The 20,345-nt window shown below is 48.3% G+C and overlaps 1 protein-coding gene across 2 annotated transcripts; it reads right to left on the bottom strand.

The window, feature by feature from the left end:
- Positions 1-3,831: 3,831 nt before the first annotated feature.
- LOC132385351 (uncharacterized) lies at positions 3,832-18,932 on the bottom strand. Of its 2 annotated transcripts, none has more exons than XM_059957391.1 (5): positions 18,799-18,932; positions 17,333-17,379; positions 6,399-6,551; positions 5,527-5,560; positions 3,832-3,880 (listed from the first exon to the last, which is right to left on the bottom strand). In XM_059957391.1, exons 1-5 carry the CDS (start codon positions 18,849-18,851, stop codon positions 3,859-3,861), a joined length of 309 nt encoding a protein of 102 aa, XP_059813374.1. In that variant the 5' UTR covers positions 18,852-18,932; the 3' UTR covers positions 3,832-3,858. The 2 variants fall into 2 exon arrangements, with proteins under 2 accessions (XP_059813374.1, XP_059813373.1); XM_059957390.1 differs by having other exon boundaries at positions 3,832-5,273.
- Positions 18,933-20,345: the final 1,413 nt, after the last annotated feature.

Consider the following 20,345-nt stretch of genomic DNA (forward strand, 5'->3'; position numbering starts at 1 on the left):
TCACTTCGAAATCTGTGTCCAATATAGTGGCTAGCAACTTTAATTGAATTTACTTAGCAAATTCACTTCCCTAACTATTTGGCGATGAGGATGGGATCCCTTTTATACTGAGTTCAACAAACCATTAAATTGCGAGTTACGCTTGGGAAGCATTCATGGGGACCGTTTGACCATGAGCTGCTGTGAGTCTCCAGGGCAGAAAAGACCAGTAGGGCAAGACTGGTGCAGATGAAGGGCTCGCCCGGCCAGTGACCATCCCTGAGTTCCCGGAGAGGAGCAAGACAGTAGATGAAAAACAGGGTCCGAGACCCACGGGGTCACTGAATAATCAAATTAAAGGACAACAGGGACTTTGAAAATTGAGATAAGTTCTGTCCAGAAAAGGGTAGGGGAGTTGTACTGTGACAGACAACTAACTAAATTGGATTACAGGTTGACCAAAAACTAACAGGAAATGGATAGTAATGAGAGCAAATTCACCAAAGCCACCGGCGCTGTTCCAAAGAGAAGAGACACAGCCTTGAGGCCTGCCGATCCACCCACAAAGGCTCTGATGAATAAATGTACTGAGAAAGGGGCAAGGAAGAATAAGACTACGCAACTTCTGGGTCAGCCCCAGTGGCTCCGGGCTCCTCGGTGAACAAGGTATGGCTGGTCACTGGAGATAGGAGGGATGTGATTACTTTTCTAGTGATGTAGACAGATGCAGCTTGGGAGAACGGCCATATTGATGGTCTTTTCATTTAAAGAACATTCGTTACTGGGAAGGTGAGACCATTGGAGGGGACGGGACCCAGACTGGGATTTACAATACTGATGTGGGGAGAAGTGGCCAAAAGGCATCAGCTACCAAAACCTAAACCTAAGATGGAGGAGGCAAACATACAAAAACTGGAAGTAAACCCTCCTCCCCTCCCACTCTTTCTCCCCCTGTGGGACTCTATTCTAAAATCCTAGATGTCGGGCTGCCGGAAAACACAGTTATGGAAATAGTAATGTTTGCTAAGACCGCTGCACAACACGGAGCCCAGTAATTGGAACGACAAGTACAAAAGTCGCAGTCCCATTGCGGGAACCAGCTTCCCTCATATGAACAGATTTCCCCATCCAGCACATGGGATCCTTCTGCCCCCGTGGAAAGGGAACAGTCACAACCGATGCCAACGCGATTATCGGACAGGAGATTTCAGTCCAGGGAACTAGTAGCAGGACCTAGCGATTGCCACAGGGAGAGTGAGCTACCTGATAGTCCAACCCACACACTGGTGTCCCAAATAATGGTAGGAGAGATACTGATCCTCAAACCCAGGACCCCTGCAGAGATTAGGGGTATTATTAGTGACACCCCTAGCCTATTAGGAAACCTTTCGAGTTCCACATTTGGTGAATACAAACTTGAAACATTAACTCTTTACCCGGAACTGCGCAGCGACTCCTACTGGCTGCCTATGGTATCGCCTGGTGCACTCCCACACAACGATTCACAGGAACCCCAGGAATAGATGGAGATTGAGTCCTGCGAGAAGACGGAGGGGTGAAGGCAACCCCTGGGTGCAGAAATGGCTAGAACAAGCCAAAGAGATCATCCTAGCAGAGGCCAGTCAGCATTGTGATTTTGGGGAGGTCAAGAAATGCCAACAGAAAAAGGGTGAGCCCCAACAGATTTAATTTTCTGTTTTGAAGATGTGTGGGCAAATAGTGCAGGAATACAATTGGAACAGAATAGACCTTCAGCGGTGCAAACTTTTGTAAATGTTGCACACTCATTCAAAGTGATGATGGATATAAGGAACAATAAACCTGACCTACTTTGGTCCTCACAATCTTTGTAAATCAGACAGACCTATAGATAACTCACAACAAAATGAACATAATGACATCTTTGTAGTTCAGAATCAGATTTATTATAAGTAATTATAAATATATATATATAATTATTTATTATAAATAATTATAAATATATATATATTATGAAATTTGTCATTTTGAATCAGAAGTACAATGGAATACAGAGAGTTACAAATAAGCAATATATAAAAATAAACCAATGGAGCAAAATATATATATATCTATCAAACTTGGGAGATAGGGTTACTGTACAAATTAGAAATCTGATGGTGGAATGGAAGAAGTCAATCTGAAAATGTTGAGTGTGCACCCTCAGGCTCCTGTACCTCCTCCATGGTGGCAGGAACGAGAAGAGGGTGCGATGAGCAAGTGGACTTGCTGGCGGATTTTACCTCAAGTGAACATACAGGAGACACATTTGCAAACTGGTTGTTAGTGGTGATTGCGTTATAACGTAATGAAACAACAGCTAATAGAAAAAAGTTTGGGTCGAGCAGACCGGCTGTTCGGAAGTGGCCATTGTAGGAGTGGGGAGCTGAAGGTTCGGCTCTGGAGGCTTTGGCGTGACGAAGCTGAGTAAGTGGCCCAGCTGTGGGGAGTGAGAGCAGTGAGAAGGTGCGGGTAAGAACAGTTTTATAATGTTTTATTTTATTGATGAGCCTCAGACGATGTTCCAGTACAGGCACATGGTAGTGCCGGGTTAGAGTGAAACATTGTTCTTTTTCCTGTAGTTTGACGTTCCTGCACTTGCTTATAATGCTTACTGTATATAATTACCTGTATGAGTAATTGTTCATTGAATTTTCAGCAACTGTAGTACAGCTGTTTCTATACTTTGCTCGAATTTTTGTTATGGACATCTAATCAACTGCTACAGTCAAGAGAAGGTCCAGAGGTTCACGAAAATGATCCTGGAAATAAAAGTTAAGGTATGAGGAGCGTTTGATGGTTCTGAATCTGTACCCACTGGAGGTTAAAATGAAGGAGGAATCTTTTTGAATATTGAAAGGCCTGCATAGAGTGGGTGTGGAGAGGATGTTTTCAATAGTGGGACAGTAACGAGTTATGTTTAAAAGCAAAGGTTGACAGGTTTTTGATTAGTCAGTGGTTACAGGGATAAGGCAGGAAAGCGGAGTTGAGTGGGATAATAAATCACCCTTGATGGAAAGGTAGGGAAGACTCGATGGGCTGAGTGGTCCAATTCTGCTCTCATGTTCTCTGGCCTTGTGGCCTCATTGTTGACTTTTGAAGAGCCTCTGGGTCACAATATGACTGGATCCAACTAGAACGGAGACCCTCCTGCGAGATGTAGAAAGTCAGGGAACCTCACGGCCAGGCGCAGCTCTTGATGGTCGGGACAAGGAACCAGTTTCCTCCCACATTCCAGAGCCCAATGAGCTGGTGTCCGTGAGGAGTCGGCAGGCTGTGTTGGTGCCAGAAGCACGGTGGCAGTTACGGGCTGTCCTCAGCACGTCCTTGGGCTACGTTGGTCGTTTTATGCAAACGAAGCATTTCACTGCTTGTTTGGATGTACCCATGACAAATAAAGGTAATCTTTAACCTTTATCTGTATGTTAATCTGAAGGGCAAAGTGAGACAGGGATAGGAGACTCACTAGTTACTGGGGACGGACAGGAGATTCTGGGGCTGAGAAAGGGACAGTGGGATGGTGTTGCTGCCCAGGTGCCAGGGTCGAGGACGTCTTAGGGTGGCTGCAGAATATTCCCGAGGAGCAGGGAAATGATCTCGGGAGAAAGAGGGGAAGAGGATCCACACGGTGAGCTTAGGGAGTTTGGAAAGAGGCTGGAAACCAGGACCTTGAAGGTAGCGATCTCTGGATTACTGCACGCCAGGCCAGGAACAGAAATATAGAACAGATGAATGTAACTCTACCATGATGATCCTGTAACGTTCTCCTTCTGGTGTAACGAACGCCGAATTAAACGTCGAGATAAACCACAGTCAATGAAAACCAGTTTGCAGTAAGATTAACCATTTACTGTTCACTCTTCACATTAACATATGGTGAAAACTGTTGATAAAACAATACAAGATTGATACAGTATTTGTTCCTTTCTTAATATCACATTTCCATTGTAAATACTTGTAAAAGTGACTATAACTACATTACATTAAGGTGAAGTATACAGGCAGAGTTTACCTATGCCATTGACTACTTTAAATACACTTCAATGCAAACTATCCGCAACTCTTTAACTAACGAAAACATAAACATTATCGACCGTCGTTACTTTTAACAGGATCGGCGTTAACATCTTAGTTCAATATATCGATTATCTATTAACTTACAGCGTTGCTCTCACTGTGATTTCTAATGCATACAAACAACCCTGCTCAGGTGTGCCTCGTGGTGAGCCCCCCACCCTCGTGTTGATCTCAAACCGGTATTTTCCCACAAGACGTGGCGAAACCGGATGTGACGTCATCGCATGCCGATATTTTTTACATGCAATGAATATACTTTAAACACTTCTAATTCTAACTAGAAAATACTAACAAATGAATTACTAAGCGAAAATATTATAAACTAAATAACTGTCGTAAAGCCAACACATCTACCATGATGATCCCTAACCCAGCCCCGAGAGCAGGAGGGTTGGAAATGGGGTTAGCAACCCATGTGTTTGTTAGTCAAACCAATAAAGTTAATTGTGAGGAAATACATGTTTTTCTGTACCCAACTCGTCATTATTATTATTATTATTATTATTATTATTAATTAAGGTTAATTCTTATAACAGAGTTGGTAACAGAGCATTTCCTATCACACTCTCCCCCTAATTTGCCTGAGATTTAATGAGGTGGTGACTCGGATAAGTTGACCAGGGCCATGACGTATATTTTACTCAGAAACACTTTGGGAAGGTCTTTGATTGGTTTGTGGGCGGGGAGGGGGTGGTGTTGGTGGAGAGCAAGTCCAGAAGGCACTTGGTGTCCAAGTTGAATTGGATAATTGGCAGATGATTGGAGACAAAGAGGGGAGTGCTGGGAGGATGCTTTTCCAATTGAAGTCTGTGACTTGTGGTTAACCACAGGGTACTTCAGGCATGATGTGATAACAACTGATGTGATGTGAATGTGGGAGAAATGATTGTGACAAACCCAAGTAGGTGTTTACCAACAAGACAGGGGTTCTCAACTTTATTTTATGCAGAGGACCAATACCATTAACCAAGGGGTCCGTGGACCCAAGGGAGGGATCCCCTGTGTGAAGGGGAGATTCACCAGGACTTTGTCTGGGTGGGGTGTTAGTCCTGGGGAGAGATTGCACAGACTGGGCTGGATTCCTCTGGAGTCTTGGGGGTGCTGCCAGAGCAGGCAGTAACACTGCTGATAGTGGGATCTCACTGTGCATCTCCATCCAGGCCAATATTTGAGTTTTCAAACGTCCGACCCACAAGCACCTGGGAAGAATGGAGGGGAAGGGCACTCATAGTCTGATCACTGTGGGGAGACAGGGAGGGGTGTATGGTCTGGAAGGGGTCACGGAGAGGGGGAAGACGTATGGGGTCACATAAATGGGAAGTGGTGCAGAGACCTTACAAGTTTACAGAGATGGAGAATGTCACGAAGATGGGGAGGGGTGTGGACAAGCCACTGTTGAGAAGCTGGGAGAGCACACAATAGGCATCCCCAGGAAGAGACGAGGTCACTTACCACAGAACGATAGGAACACCAACTGCCATCGTCACTGGAGAATGGAAATGTCATAATCAGAGACATTCAGTACAATATAGCCTGTGGAACAGTGTGTTAATCATCCCTCCCCCTGCTGCCTGATCCGCCGTCCACAGCTGGACAGCATGGTGAAGGTGGTCGACACTGGCCTTTATCGACTGGGTCACTGAGATAGAGACTGGGCCATTGCATTGTATTTGTAAAAAGGCATTGGTGAGGCTGCATTTGGAGTTTGGCAGTGCGTGACTCCAGGATTTTGCATGTGCTTGCAATACTGTGTTAGTTTTGGTCAGTAAGGAAGGGTGCCATTAGGGAGGATGGAGTTCAGGAGGATGGTGGAAAGTGGTTGGATCTCATTGAAACCTGCTGGATAGTGCCTGGGTAGAGTGGAAATGTCTCCAGCCTCTCCTGCAGGAGTCCAGGAGCTGACAGCACGCCCTCAGGGTAAAGGGAACTCACTATGGAACTGAGACAAGAAGGAATTTCTAAAGCCAGGGTGTGGCAAAGCTGAATTTATTGCCTGAGGAGGCCAAGACATTTAAATATTCAAAGCAGACATTGATAGGGGTTTGTGAGGATGTTAAGGATTACTGGAGGAAGGCGGGAGAATGGGGTTGAGGAAAAAGCAGCCATGACTGAATAGAGCAGCAGATCTGATGGGCTAATCAGTGACCCAGTCGATAAAACTGCCCCCTACAGTACAGCTATAGGAGAATGGGGTGGGAGAAGGGCTGAGATCCAGGGGTGGAAGATGGGAGATTCCTGAGGGCCATTCAACCCCTCCCCCCCAACTCTGAAATGGACGCCGGCAACTCAACTTCAATCCCCTTGCACAGAAAGTGAAGCCTCACCTTGAGCTACTGACCGCCCAGCCGCATTCGTGGAGTTCAGCATCTTCCTTCCATCCCATCCCCCCATTCTGCTGGAGACTGGCTTCCTAGAATTCATCAGTGGCGAGTTCGACATCTGGGTTGCCATGGTCCCCTGCCCAGAACACTCCACATCTGTAAAACAAAGTTCAAAGTAAATTTATTATCAGAGTACATACAAGTGGAACCCTCGGGTGCGGCAAACGGCGTTACTCTAGGGGAAGACTCTCTCCGGCCCGCCAAACTTGTGAAATCTCATTTGTGCGGATGCTGCATGATGTTACAAATCAGTACCATGAAATTACAAACAGTACACCATATGCAATTAGAGCTTTATAATTTGTGATTTGACTTTAGGGTTAGTAAAGAGAACAAAAAGGAAAAGGGTCCATTTTAATGAAACAGTCTAGTGCGCACGTTGGAGCTCATGATTTTCCCGTCCATTCTCCATCGATTTTCCCCGGACATCGTCAACTCCCGACCCCATTTCAAAGGCCCCGTTATCTCTTATCATAACTGAAACACTGCTGTTACAGAGAAACCATTTCACTGGACTCAGCATGAGCAAAGTTGGGAGTCTCTTCCTCAATCAGTGGGGAGTTAGCAAAAGGCAGCATATAGCACACCCCCAGTCCCTCATCCTCTGAATCAGTATCCAACTCAGGGGTGGGGTCTTGCCTAATCTCTCCTTCAGTCGGTCCTGTAGTCGCTCCGCGTTGCTTCAGAGTCCTCTTACTAGCTGTAGGCTCTGGGTCAACCTGAACCTCTTGTCCCCCAGGTGGTTCTGATGGAGAATGTTGACAGGCCTATTCCTATCCTCTGGTTTCACCCAGAAAACTGGTATGCTTGGCATCTGACTCTCCACCACACAGGGCATAGCCGTCTAGTGGTTGGCCAAATTATGCTTTCCAGGTAGCTCCAAATTCTTTACACGGTCTCCTGGCATGAGTTTTGAGAACCTCACCTTTTGATGATACATCCTCTTACTTTTTTTTGATTCTGCTTGGCAGCCATAACATCAGCTCCCTTCTCATATCAGACACATACTTCAGATAAGTCTTTGGTGGTAAGTCACCTTTGTCAGTCGCAAAACAAAGGTCAATGGGCAACCTCTCAACCAAACATCAGGTAATATGGTGAGTACCCGGTAGCTTCATTTTGGGTACAGTTGTAGCAGTGGACCAGATCAAGTCAAGTCACTTTTATTGTCATTTCGACCATAACTGCTGGTACAGTACAAAGTAAAAATGAGACGCTTTTCAGGACCATGGTGTTACATGACATAGTACAAAAACTAGACTGAACTACGTAAAAAAACACAGAAAACTACACTAGACTACAGTCCTACACAGGACTACATAACTTGCACTAAAACAGTGCAGGCATTGCAACAAATAATAAACAGGACAATAGGGCAAGGTGTCAGTCCAGACTCTGGCTATTGAGGAGTCTGATAGCGTGGGAGAAGAAACTGTTACATAGCCTGGCCGTGAGAGCCCAAATGCTTTGGAGCCTTTTCCCAGACGACAGGAGAGAGAAGAGATTGTATGAGGGGGTGCATGGAGTCCTTTAAAATGCTGTTTCCTTTGCTGATGCAGCTTGTAGCGTAAGTGTCCGTGATGGCGGGAAGAGAGACCCCGATGATCTTCTCAGCTGACCTCACTATCCGCTGCAGGGTCTTGCAAACCGAGATGGTGCACTTTCCGAACCAGGCAGTGATGCAGCTGCTCAGGATGCTCTCAATACAACCCCTGTAGAATGTGATGAGGATGGGAGGTGGGAGATGGACTTTCCTCAGCCATTGCAGAAAATAGAGACACTGCTGGGCTTTCTTTGCTATGGAGCTGGTGTTGAGGGACCAGGTGAGCACCAAGAAATTTGGTGCTCTTTACAATCTCTACCGAGGAGCCGTTGATGTTCAGCGGGGAGTGGTCGCTCTCTGCCCTCCTGAAATTAACCACCATCTCTTTTGATGTCCAAAATGTTGACTCCACTTGTTCTTCCTGCTGATCTCCAAAGTTCTGAGCATGTCTAACAAGGTCCCACTGAACCGCTTGTGTTGGGGATCACCTGGTATAGTCCTCAACCTCTCAACTCCAACTCCAAGCATGGCTAGTAACTCATGTATGAGCCCACTTTTGAAATCTCATCCCTGATCTATGTATTCGCCAGGGGACTATAATAAATGAAATACTTCTCCCATAACACCTTGGCCACCGTGGATACCCTCTGCTCCTTGGTAGGGAAAGCTTTCGCATATCTGGTGCAGTTATCCCTGATGACACATTGCTGACATCTGACTCTATTGACAGGAAATCCATACACACCAGGTCCAGGGGCCCCACACTCTGCAAGTGGGACAAGGGAGCTGCCCGTTAGGCAGCGTCTTCCTCCGTATGCATCGAATGCACGACTTGCAGAATTCTTCGACCTCCGACTTCATTCGGGGCCAGCAGAACTGGTCTCTGAACAATCCATTGGTCTTTTCAACCCCCAAATGTCCAGAATCATCATGAAGTGAGCGTAATACAACCCTCCCAAACTTCTCAGGCAGAACCAGTGCTGGGAATGCCGAGGTCGGTCTGGAGGTGACGTGACCCAGTATACTGAGTGATCTGGTTCCTCAACTCCAACCAAGGCCATTCTCTCAGTAATGGAGGAACCACAGAATGTTTCCTCTTCTCTGCTTGAGTCATGTTTCCCTTTTCAACTGCTTGCCAAATGGCACTGACACCCAGGACATCTTGCTGAGCAGCAGCCACTTCCCCAGAAATCAATTCTGGCAGATGATTTTTCTTCAGAGCAGTCAGGTTACAGTAAACCTGGGGAATGAAGTCATCAGAAGCTCCCAGTGGATCTACCGCTCGATCCTGCCCTTGCTTTTCATCCGCATTCACTGTGATAGCAAACTGGCACACGGCTTTCACTCCCGGGTCAGGAACACTCTCCCACCCTCCGTCCCTGCCCAGCCTTTCCTGTGCACATCGGGTCAAAGCGTCAGCATCAATGTTCCGGCTTCCCGGTTGGTAATGCCGCCAACCACCGACGGCCTACGGCATCCAGTTTTGCCGAGGTCAGGATACAAGTTAGGGGATTGATGTCCGTCCTCACCTCAAACTTGTTACTGTTGAGGTAGTCACTCAGCTTATCCACCTCCACCCACTTCAACGCCAGAAACTCCAACTTATTCGTGGAATAGTTCTTCTCAGAGGGTGACAGACTCCAACTGGCAAATGCAACAGGTCTCAACCAGGTGCCTTGGTCCTGATACAGGACACCCCCTAAGCCCTCTTGGCTAACATCCATTGTAGTACATACCGCAATCAGGGGTCTGTAAAAGCCAGAACAGGGGCCTGGATCGGCATCTCCTTCAGAGACTGAAAGGCCTCCTCACATTTCACATCCCACCTCAGTCCAAAAGGCTCTGATGGGCCAAGATACACTTTACACTCCTCTCCTTGTGTCCTCCCCCCTTTCTTCCCCAAAGGAGGGTAACCACACAGAAGCTGATTCAACAGGTGACTCACTTTCATGTAGCCCCTCACAAACCTCCGATTGTAACCACAGAACCCGAGGAACGAGTGCAGAGCGCTCACGGTCCGGTGCCACGGCCAGGTGGTCACCACCTCTACCTTAGCCAGATCTGTAGCTACTCCATCCCATGACAGCACATGTTCAACATAGCTAACAGACATCTTTCAGAACTGGCACGTCGAGGGAAAGTTTTAACTCTTCAGCTTTCAGATGGCCCAGCACCTTCAGTACTCAGTCCAGATCTTGGATGCTTTTCTTGGATGCACTCTCCCGATGGTACTGAGAGCAAAGGGTCATCGGGAGACATGGGGGTGCACAATGGTTCCTCCTTGCTCTCGTGGAGAAAGCGAATACAGAAGGCATTGAGCTCATCTGGAAGCGAAGCTCTGTCCTGTATGTTGCAAGATTTAACTTTGTAGGAGGTTACAGTATTCAAACCTTGCCACACCTGTTAAGTGTCCTTCGTTGATTCCAGTCTACTCTGGAATCTCCATTTCACCCAAGAGATGGCTTTCCGGAGATGATATCTGCACTTCTAGTAGCATCCTTGAGCTCCAGACATGAATACACCTGACCTGTCTCTCAGCAGGTTCCCGACTTCTGTCCCAGCTGTTTATTCCTTACTGCTGGGAAGACAACTGAGGACATTTAGTCTATCTATGCCCCTCACAATTTGAAACACTTGCAAAGCAAAACCAAGCAACATGTGTGACATGGTTTCATGAGAACAATGGCTCTTATGGTCACTTTGACTGAAGAAAGACATGGAAGTTCCCAATGTCCTCATTAATTCGTAAAGACCAGTGTGTGTAAAAATCATATGCTGTACAATCTTTTTTGCCCAGTGACAACAATTTGTGGATACTGAATAATTTCTTCAATAAAAACAGTATAAATAAGCCAGTTGTAAAATCTGCAGGCAAATCATCGCAAACTCCACACTGTCAACACTGTCCACTTCAGAAACCAGAAAAGGAAATACAATGGTGAAACATACTTAACATGCTAATGTGGTAGAGGGTGACAACCTTTTGTGCGCAGTTGAAATTCCTGTGCGCTAGTAGCAAATGATGCGTGCGCGTGCACACCTCAGAGGGAACATCCGAGGCACTTTCACATACCCCCAAAACACCGACCACCCTGTGATTTCAGTGGAGGCCGACTCCCGAGGATTTCACCGTCTACTGCAAGGACAGGACAATGGAGTCTCCAAAAGGAAGAGGAGTCAGATTGTGTTATTTCCTGATTAAATCATTGTGCTGCACAGACATGACAGTTCCGTCTCAGTCCTGCTCAGACAAGCTGGAACATGAAACAGTCAAGTGACGTCCATTTTATCTACCGATGGAGTTTTCCACCATCGTCCTGGTGATGAACATTTCACCGTTGGCCATTGTCAGGCAGGCATTGAAAGAACTGTGTACTGTGATCAGCGGTCATGAAAGAGTGCCCCCTAATGCCTTCTTGCCAGAGTTTGTTATCTACTTGATCTGCCTTATGAGAAACTTGTACGAAGATCACGGCAGTCAGAACTGAACACGGAACAACAGACTGTTTCAAGACAGGGAAAGGAGTACGACAAGGCTGAACACTGTCACCCTACTTATTTAATCTACCTGCTGAACACATCACGAGGAATGCTGGTCTGAACTCACGTCTGCATACCTCGATTCTGTTTTATCCCCCTTGGTTCAGTCTCTTCCTACCTACATCTGTAATGCTTCACACAGTTTCGATCTTTACAATGACTTTAAGATCTCTCGTCCTGATCGTCTCATTTCCTCTGTGGATATCCGGTCCCTGTACACTTCTGTCCTCCCCATCAGAAGGGCCTTAAATTCTCCATTTCTTCTTGGACACCAGACCCAAGCAGATCCCCTCCAACACCACTCCTCAATCAGGCGGAACTGGTCCTCACCCTCAACAACTTCTGCTTTGGCTCCTTCCTTCAAACCCACAGTGTAGCCGGGGCACTCACACGGATCCCAGCCATAGCCGACAAGAAGTCAGTTATGTGGTACAATTCATGTTCCATGCCGACATCGCTCCCCCACTCTTCTTACCCTGCACTGACAACGGCATCGGTGCGGCTTCCTGCACCCACGCTGAGTTCATCAATTTCACCAACTTTGCCTCCAACTCCCACTCTGCCCTCAAATTTACTTGGTTCATTTCTGACACCTCCCTCCCTGTTCCCGATCTTTGGAATCTACTGCTTTGTATCTACTGCTATCTTTTATAAACCCACTGACTCTCACAGCTATTGGAACTCTACTTCTTCCCAACCTGTCACTTGAAAAAATGCCGTCCACTTTTCCCAGTTCCTCTGACTCCGCCATATCTGTTCTCAGGATGAGGCTTTTTCATTCCAAGACAGTGAGATGTCCTCCTCCTTCAAAGAAAGGGTCTTCCATTCATGACATCAACTCTGCCCTCCCCAAAATCTCTTCCACATTGTGCACACCTGCCCTCCCTCCACCACACCAGGGTTAGGGTTTCTCGTCCCCACCAACCACAAGGGTCTGTATCCAGCACATAATACTCCAATATTTGCCATCTCCAACAGGATAGCACCACCAAGTGCATTTTCTCTCCAGTGAAATGTGACTCCCTTGTCCACTTGTCTTCTGAATAATTTCAATAAAAACAGTACAAATAAGCCAGCTCTAAAAATCTGCAGTAAAACCATCGTAAACTCCACGTCATCAACGCCGTCCGCAACAGAAACCGGAAAAGGAAATGTAATTGTGTAGATCTGTGAAACATAATTAACTTGCCAATGAGGTTGAGAGTGACAACCTCTTGTGTGCAGTTTAGATTCCTTTGTGCGCTAGTGGCATAAATGTGTGCACCCACACATGGGTAAACATTCCCTGCGAGTCTATCCGGTGCTCCTGATGTGGCCTTCTGTATACCGGGAGAAATGTCCACTGTTCATGCTTTTCCACAGACGCTGCCTGGCCAGCTGAGTTCCTTCGGCATTTTGTGCAAATTGCTCAGAATTATTTACTCATCGTATTTCTTTCCTACTTGCAGTTTGTCTTTTGTATATTGGTTGTTTTATCAGTATCTGTGTATAGTTTCTCAGTGATTCTATTGTATTTCTGTTAATGCCTGTAAGAAAATAAGTTCAAAGTGGTATTTGGTGGTACACGTGTACCTTGGTAATAAATTTCCACTGAACTTTGCAAGGTCAAACCCCAGCCCCCTACACACCAAGGAAGCGAGTCTCAACCTGCTGGGGGGCGGGGCGTGGGGAGGAAGAATGGATAAACTTGGATTGTTTTCTCTGGAACAACTGAGATAGAAACTGATGAGTTTATGAGGATCAGAGGTGCATTGTCTCTTCCACCGTATCTAAATGTCCAACACTTGTATGCACACGTTTATCCAAGACTGGCAAGTGCTGTGTGCCTGCAATGAGCTGCCAGGGTTGTGGTGGAGATGGACGTCATAGAGCCATTTTGGAAGTTCTTAGGTAGACACATTAACGTGCTGGGAAAGGACTGATATGGACAGAAAGGATTGGGGTGGTTGGGTGTTTAACGAACAGTTCCAAGTCTGAGTGCAGCACAGGAAACTACAGGCTCTCGTGATGTGGTGGGAGGCAAAAGAAACATTTCCAGATGAAAAATCCTCAGAATGGTGGGATCCTAGAGTACTGGGTTCTCACTGGACACAACTCACCTCTCCCTGCCACTTACCTGACAAGCCGAAGCCGAAGCCAAATTCACAGTAGACCGTGTGGTTCATAGCCCAGCTGTAGATCAGTTTAACATGGCTGGCATCTACCCAGGCCTGGCTGCTGTTCCGACAGCACAGTCTGTCTCCGTTGCCTTTGAGGCAAACGTCTATAGGTCTTCGGAGGCTGTGAAGGTGCAGGCTTTGACCAACGTTCGGGACGCAGGAGCAGCTGAGAGAGCTGGTATCCGGAGTGAAACGGCAGATGCCACGCTGACCTGTCGGTAGAAGAGCGCCCCTGGTCACTGGGGTTGTGGGGAGTCATCCTCACTTCCCCACCTTCACCTCCGTACCATCCCCTCACACACCCCCAGGCTCAGACACAGAATGAATCTCCATCGACACTGTTCCATCACACACTCCCAGGCTCAGACACAGAGTGAATCTCCATCGACACTGTTCCATCACACAGTCCCGGGGTCAGACACAGAGTGAATCTCCATCGACACTGTTCCATCACACACTCCCGGGGTCAGACACAGAGTGAATCTCCCTCCACACCGTCCCATCACACACTCCCAGGGTCAGACACAGAGTGAATCTCCCTCCACACTGTCCCATGACACAGTCCCGGGGTCAGACACAGAGTGAATCTCCATCGACACTGTTCCATCACACACTCCCGGGGTCAGACATAGAGTGAAGCTCCCTCCACACCGTCCCATCACACACTCCCGGGGTCAGACACAGAGTGAATCTCCCTCCACACCATCCCCTCACACACCCCCAGGCTCAGACACAGAATGAATCTCCATCGACACTGTTCCATCACACACTCCCGGGGTCAGACATAGAGTGAAGCTCCCTCCACACCGTCCCATCACACACTCCCAGGCTCAGACACAGAATGAATCTCCATCGACACTGTTCCATCACACACTCCCAGGGTCAGACATAGAGTGAAGCTCCCTCTACACTGTCCCATCGCACACTCCCGGGGTCAGAAAAAGAGTGAAACTCCCTCCACACCATCCCATCACACACTCCCAGGCTCAGACACAGAATGAATCTCCATCGACACTGTTCCATCACACGCTCCCGGGGTCAGACACAGAGTGAAGCTCCCTCCACACCGTCCCCTCACACACCCCCAGGCTCAGACACAGAATGAATCTCCATCGACACTGTTCCATCACACACTCCCAGGGTCAGACACAGAGTGAAGCTCCCTCTACACTGTCCCATCGCACACTCCCGGGGTCAGACAAAGAGTGAAACTCCCTCCACACCATCCCATCACACACAGAATGAATCTCCATCGACACTGTTCCATCACACACTCCCAGGGTCAGACATAGAGTGAAGCTCCCTCCACACTGTCCCATCACACACCCCCAGGCTCAGACACAGAATGAATCTCCATCGACACTGTTCCATCACACACTCCCAGGGTCAGACATAGAGTGAAGCTCCCTCCACACTGTCCCATCACACACCCCCAGGCTCAGACACAGAATGAATCTCCATCGACACTGTTCCATCACACACTCCCGGGGTCAGACACAGAGTGAATCTCCCTCCACACCGTCCCATGACACAGTCCCGGGGTCAGACACAGAGTGAATCTCCATCGACACTGTTCCATCACACACTCCCAGGGTCAGACATAGAGTGAAGCTCCCTCCACACCGTCCCATCACACACTCCCGTGCTCAGACACAGAATGAATCTCCATCGACACTGTTCCATCACACACTCCCAGGGTCAGACATAGAGTGAAGCTCCCTCTACACTGGCTCATCGCACACTCCCGGGGTCAGAAAAAGAGTGAAACTCCCTCCACACCATCCCATCACACACTCCCAGGCTCAGACACAGAATGAATCTCCATCGACACTGTTCCATCACACGCTCCCGGGGTCAGACACAGAGTGAAGCTCCCTCCACACCGTCCCCTCACACACCCCCAGGCTCAGACACAGAATGAATCTCCATCGACACTGTTCCATCACACACTCCCAGGGTCAGACACAGAGTGAAGCTCCCTCTACACTGTCCCATCGCACACTCCCGGGGTCAGACAAAGAGTGAAACTCCCTCCACACCATCCCATCACACACAGAATGAATCTCCATCGACACTGTTCCATCACACACTCCCAGAGTCAGACATAGAGTGAAGCTCCCTCCACACTGTCCCATCACACACCCCCAGGCTCAGACACAGAATGAATCTCCATCGACACTGTTCCATCACACACTCCCAGGGTCAGACACAGAATGAATCTCCATCGACACTGTTCCATCACACACTCCCGGGGTCAGACACAGAGTGAAGCTCCCTCCACACCGTCCCCTCACACACCCCCAGGCTCAGACACAGAATGAATCTCCATCGACACTGTTCCATCACACACTCCCAGGGTCAGACACAGAATGAATCTCCATCGACACTGTTCCATCACACACTCCCAGGGTCAGACACAGAATGAATCTCCATCGACACTGTTCCATCACACACTCCCAGGGTCAGACATAGAGTGAAGCTCCCTCCACACCGTCCCATCACACACCCCCAGGCTCAGACACAGAATGAATCTCCATCGACACTGTTCCATCACACACTCCCAGGGTCAGACATAGAGTGAAACTCCCTCCACACTGTCCCATCACACACCCCCAGGCTCAGACACAGAATGAATCTCCATCGACACTGTTCCATCACACACTCCCAGGGTCAGACACAGAATGAATCTCCATCGACACTGTTCCATCACACACTCCCGGGGTCAGACACAGAGTGAAGCTCCCTCCACACCGTCCCCTCACACACCCCCAGGCTCAGACACAGAATGAATCTCCATCGACACTGTTCCATCACACACTCCCAGGGTCAGACACAGAATGAATCTCCATCGACATGTTCCATCACACACTCCCAGGGTCAGACATAGAGTGAAGCTCCCTCCACACCGTCCCATCACACACCCCCAGGCTCAGACACAGAATGAATCTCCATCGACACTGTTCCATCACACACTCCCAGGGTCAGACATAGAGCGAATCTCCCTCCACACCGTCCCATCACACACTCCCGGGGTCAGACACAGAGTGAATCTCCATCTACACCGTCCATCACACGCTCCCAGGGTCAGACATAGAGTGAATCTCCCTCCACACCGTCCCATCACACACTCCCGGGGTCAGGCACAGAGCGAAGCTCCCCACACACCATCCCCTCACACACCTCCAGGCTCAGATACAGAGTGAATCTCCATCGACATTCCCAGGGTTAGACATAGTTCCCTCTACAGCATCCCATCATGTACCCCTGGGGTTAGACAGAGTGAAGCTCCCCCCACACACTCCCAGGGTCAGACACAAGAGTGAATCTCCCTCTGCAGTGTCCCATCACACACTCCCAGGGTTAGATACAGTGTGACGCTCCCTCTACACACCACCGGGGTCAGACACACAGCGAAGCTCCCTCCAAACTGTCCCATCACACACTCCCAGGGTCAGACACAGAGTGGAGCTCCATCCACACTGTCCCATCACACACTCCCGGGGTCAGACACAGAGCGGAGCTCCCTCTACCCTGGAAGTGTGTGATGGGACAGTGAACGTACACACAGTAAAGCTCCCTCCACCCTGGACAAAAGGAGAATCTCCCTCCACACTGTGTGACTCTACCCTACTTACCAGCAGCAATTCCGACCATGACCAACCACACACAGACTGCGATGGACCTGAGGTGGAAGAAAGGTTGAGGTGAGGAGTGAACTTTGATAATCTGATCCCACCTCAGACAGGAACTGTCAACGGCACCCAGAGTTTGAGTTCGGAACCAGTCTAGCCAGTTTTCTAATCCCTCCCAATGCTCCCACTGATCTGAAATGTTTCTGTGTAACCGTGGCCTAATTAGGGACAGTCAGCCTGGTACTGTGTCGGGGAAATTGAGTCTCACTGAGGTTACTGTATTTTTGAAGGAGGCGATGAAGATGATTGACAAAGTTGGAGTGTGTAAGATCTCTACCTGGATTTCAGTAAGCCATTTGGCAAACCCCTCGTGGGAGGGTCATCCAGAAGATTAGGATGCAAGAATTTACCACTTGGATTCAGTATGGTGTTGCCCCACAGAAGAGAGCAGGGAGTGGTTGATTGTCTCCGGAGGTCTTCGACTTGAGGTGTTCTGCAGGGATTAATACTGGGATCTCCAAATGACCTGAATAAAAATGTGGGTGGGTGGATTCGCGATGTGGATCGCGTGGGAGAACAGGGGCACGAGTTACAGGGAGAAGTCGCGTTGGTGCAAGCTGAGGGGACCCTGATTATGTTTATGGGAGCGAGAGAGGTGGGAGGGGCGGGCAGAGGGGATGAGCAAGAGGGGCAAAAGAGGCACAGGGTGATGCACCATCAATAACTCTCGTAGACGTGAGCTAAGGTAGACTTTTATTGGTTGGAAGAAAGCACCGTCAGCAGCAAACATGCAACATCCTGGAGACTCAGTACCTCCAATCGCCTTTATACAGGGGTCTGTGGGAGGAGCCACAGGAGCTGTCGGGTGGGGGGGGGGGGGGCGTGTAGGAAAAGGCACAGGAAAAGAGCCGCAGAAATAAGAAACACACAGAGAAGAAACCGCAGAGATAAGAAGCGCATAGAGAAGAAGCCGCAGAAATCGGAGTCACACTGGCTGAAGCAACGAAATGGTGATGAGTGGATGGAAAGCCGGTATATTTATGCTGCCGTTTATATGAGAGTCACGTGGAAGCCCGGGAGAACCAAAGGAAACGCTCTCTGCCAGCCGCGCCGACACTCAGACAGGGGAGCTCGAGAAACAGGGGGAAAAGGGAATTAGGAGAACAAGAGGAATAAACAGGTGGGGTGAGGGGGGAGGCGGCCGGGATAGTCACAGGTTTAGTCAGGCGGGGATTTAATTAGTTGGGGGTTTAATTAGTTCAGCCCCCTTTAACCCTGTTTTGTTCTCTGTACCATTTCCCATCTCCAGTTTCGCATCGCAACAGGCAATATATGCCCACGTTTCCCTCGCTGGGATCCCGAGTTGCCACCGACCCCCGTTCCAAACGGTAGTCACTGTTCCTCCTCAGGTTGAAACCGCTACTCCTCCATCGCCAACATAATGCATTCCCGTCCCGGACACTACATACCTTCCCTTGGTAGTCACGTCCTCCATCTGATCTGATACTCCGAGTGAGCACATTCACCAAAGGAATGATCCCGTGAACTCGAAAAGGCAGGGTTTAATTCCAAGATATCTCCTGCGAAATCGCTCCGTTTTGTCGTTTGCATCACGGGCCACGTGACTCAATACTGCATAACCCGAGCCACTTCCGGGTTCGGAAGCGGATGAGAACTGGTTCTGCTTCTTGCAACTGTTCTTCTCCCGACTTTCCAGCTCACTCCTCCCTCGTACCTTTCCCTCCGACCAGTGGGATTTGGATTGAAATCTTCCCCACTCTGCCGGCTACCACGGGGCAGTGAGACGATGCTGTTCACTGGAGGAGGAGCGGGTATGTTCAGCGTTACCGTGTCCCGAGCCCAGGGAACGGGAACGAGTGTGCCGTGAGTTTAGCCTGTCCGCGGTTTAACTCAATTCTACTTGTTTGTAGAAGGATTCAAAGGGGGGAAAGGGGCCACAGTAGTTGACAAAGGAAGTCAGAGATTGCATAGCATTAAAATAAAAGGAAATATAAGGTGAGTGAGAGGACAGATGATTGGGAAGTTTTTAAGGAACAACAGAACTTAACTAAAAAGACAATACGGGGAGAAAAAATGAGTACGAACGCAAGCTAGCCAGGAATATAAAGGAAGATAGCAAAAGCTTTTTAGTATGTGAAGAGAAAAAAGATAGTTAAGAACAATGTTGGGCCCTTGAAGAATGAATTGGGTGAAATTGTTATGGGAAATGGAGAAATGGCAGAAGAATTTAATGAGTACTTTAGATCTGTTTTCACTAAGGAAGACACAAGCAATCTCCCAGATGTATGGATGGGCCAAGGACAGAGGAAATGAAACAGATTGACATTCGGAAGGAAGACTGATGGGACTGAAGGCTGACAAATCCCCAGGACCAGATGGTCTGCACCCTAGGGTACTAAAGGAGGTGGCCCTGGAAATTGTGGATGCATTGGTAATCATTTTCCAATGTTCCTTGGATTCAGGATCAGTTCCTGAGGATTGGAGAATGGCTAATGTTATCCCACTTTTTACGAAAGGAGGGAGGGAGAAAACAGAGAACTATCGACCTGTCAGCCTGACATCGGTGGTGGGAAAGATGCTAGAGTCCATTATTAAAGATGAAATAGTGGCATATCTAGATAGCAGTGATAGGATTGGGCTGAGCCAAGATGGATTTACCGAGGATAAATCATGCTTGACTAATCTGTTGGAGTTTTTCGAAAATGTAACCAGGAAGTTAGACAGGGGAGATCCAGTGGATGTAGTGTACCACGATTTTCAGAAGGCATTTGATAAGGTCCCACATAGAAGACTGATGGGTAAAATCAAAGCTCAGGGCATCGGGGGGAAGGCATTGACATGGATAGAAAACTGGTTGGCAGATAGAAAGCAAAGGGTAGCGGTGAATGGGTGTTTCTCGGAATGGCAGGTGGTGACTAGTGGGGTGCTACAGGGCTCAGTATTGGGACCACAGCTGTTTACCATTTACGTTAATGATTTGGATGAAGGCATAGAA

This window comes from Hypanus sabinus (genome assembly GCF_030144855.1).
Source record: "Hypanus sabinus isolate sHypSab1 chromosome 1 unlocalized genomic scaffold, sHypSab1.hap1 SUPER_1_unloc_1, whole genome shotgun sequence".
Lineage (NCBI taxonomy): Eukaryota > Metazoa > Chordata > Chondrichthyes > Myliobatiformes > Dasyatidae > Hypanus > Hypanus sabinus.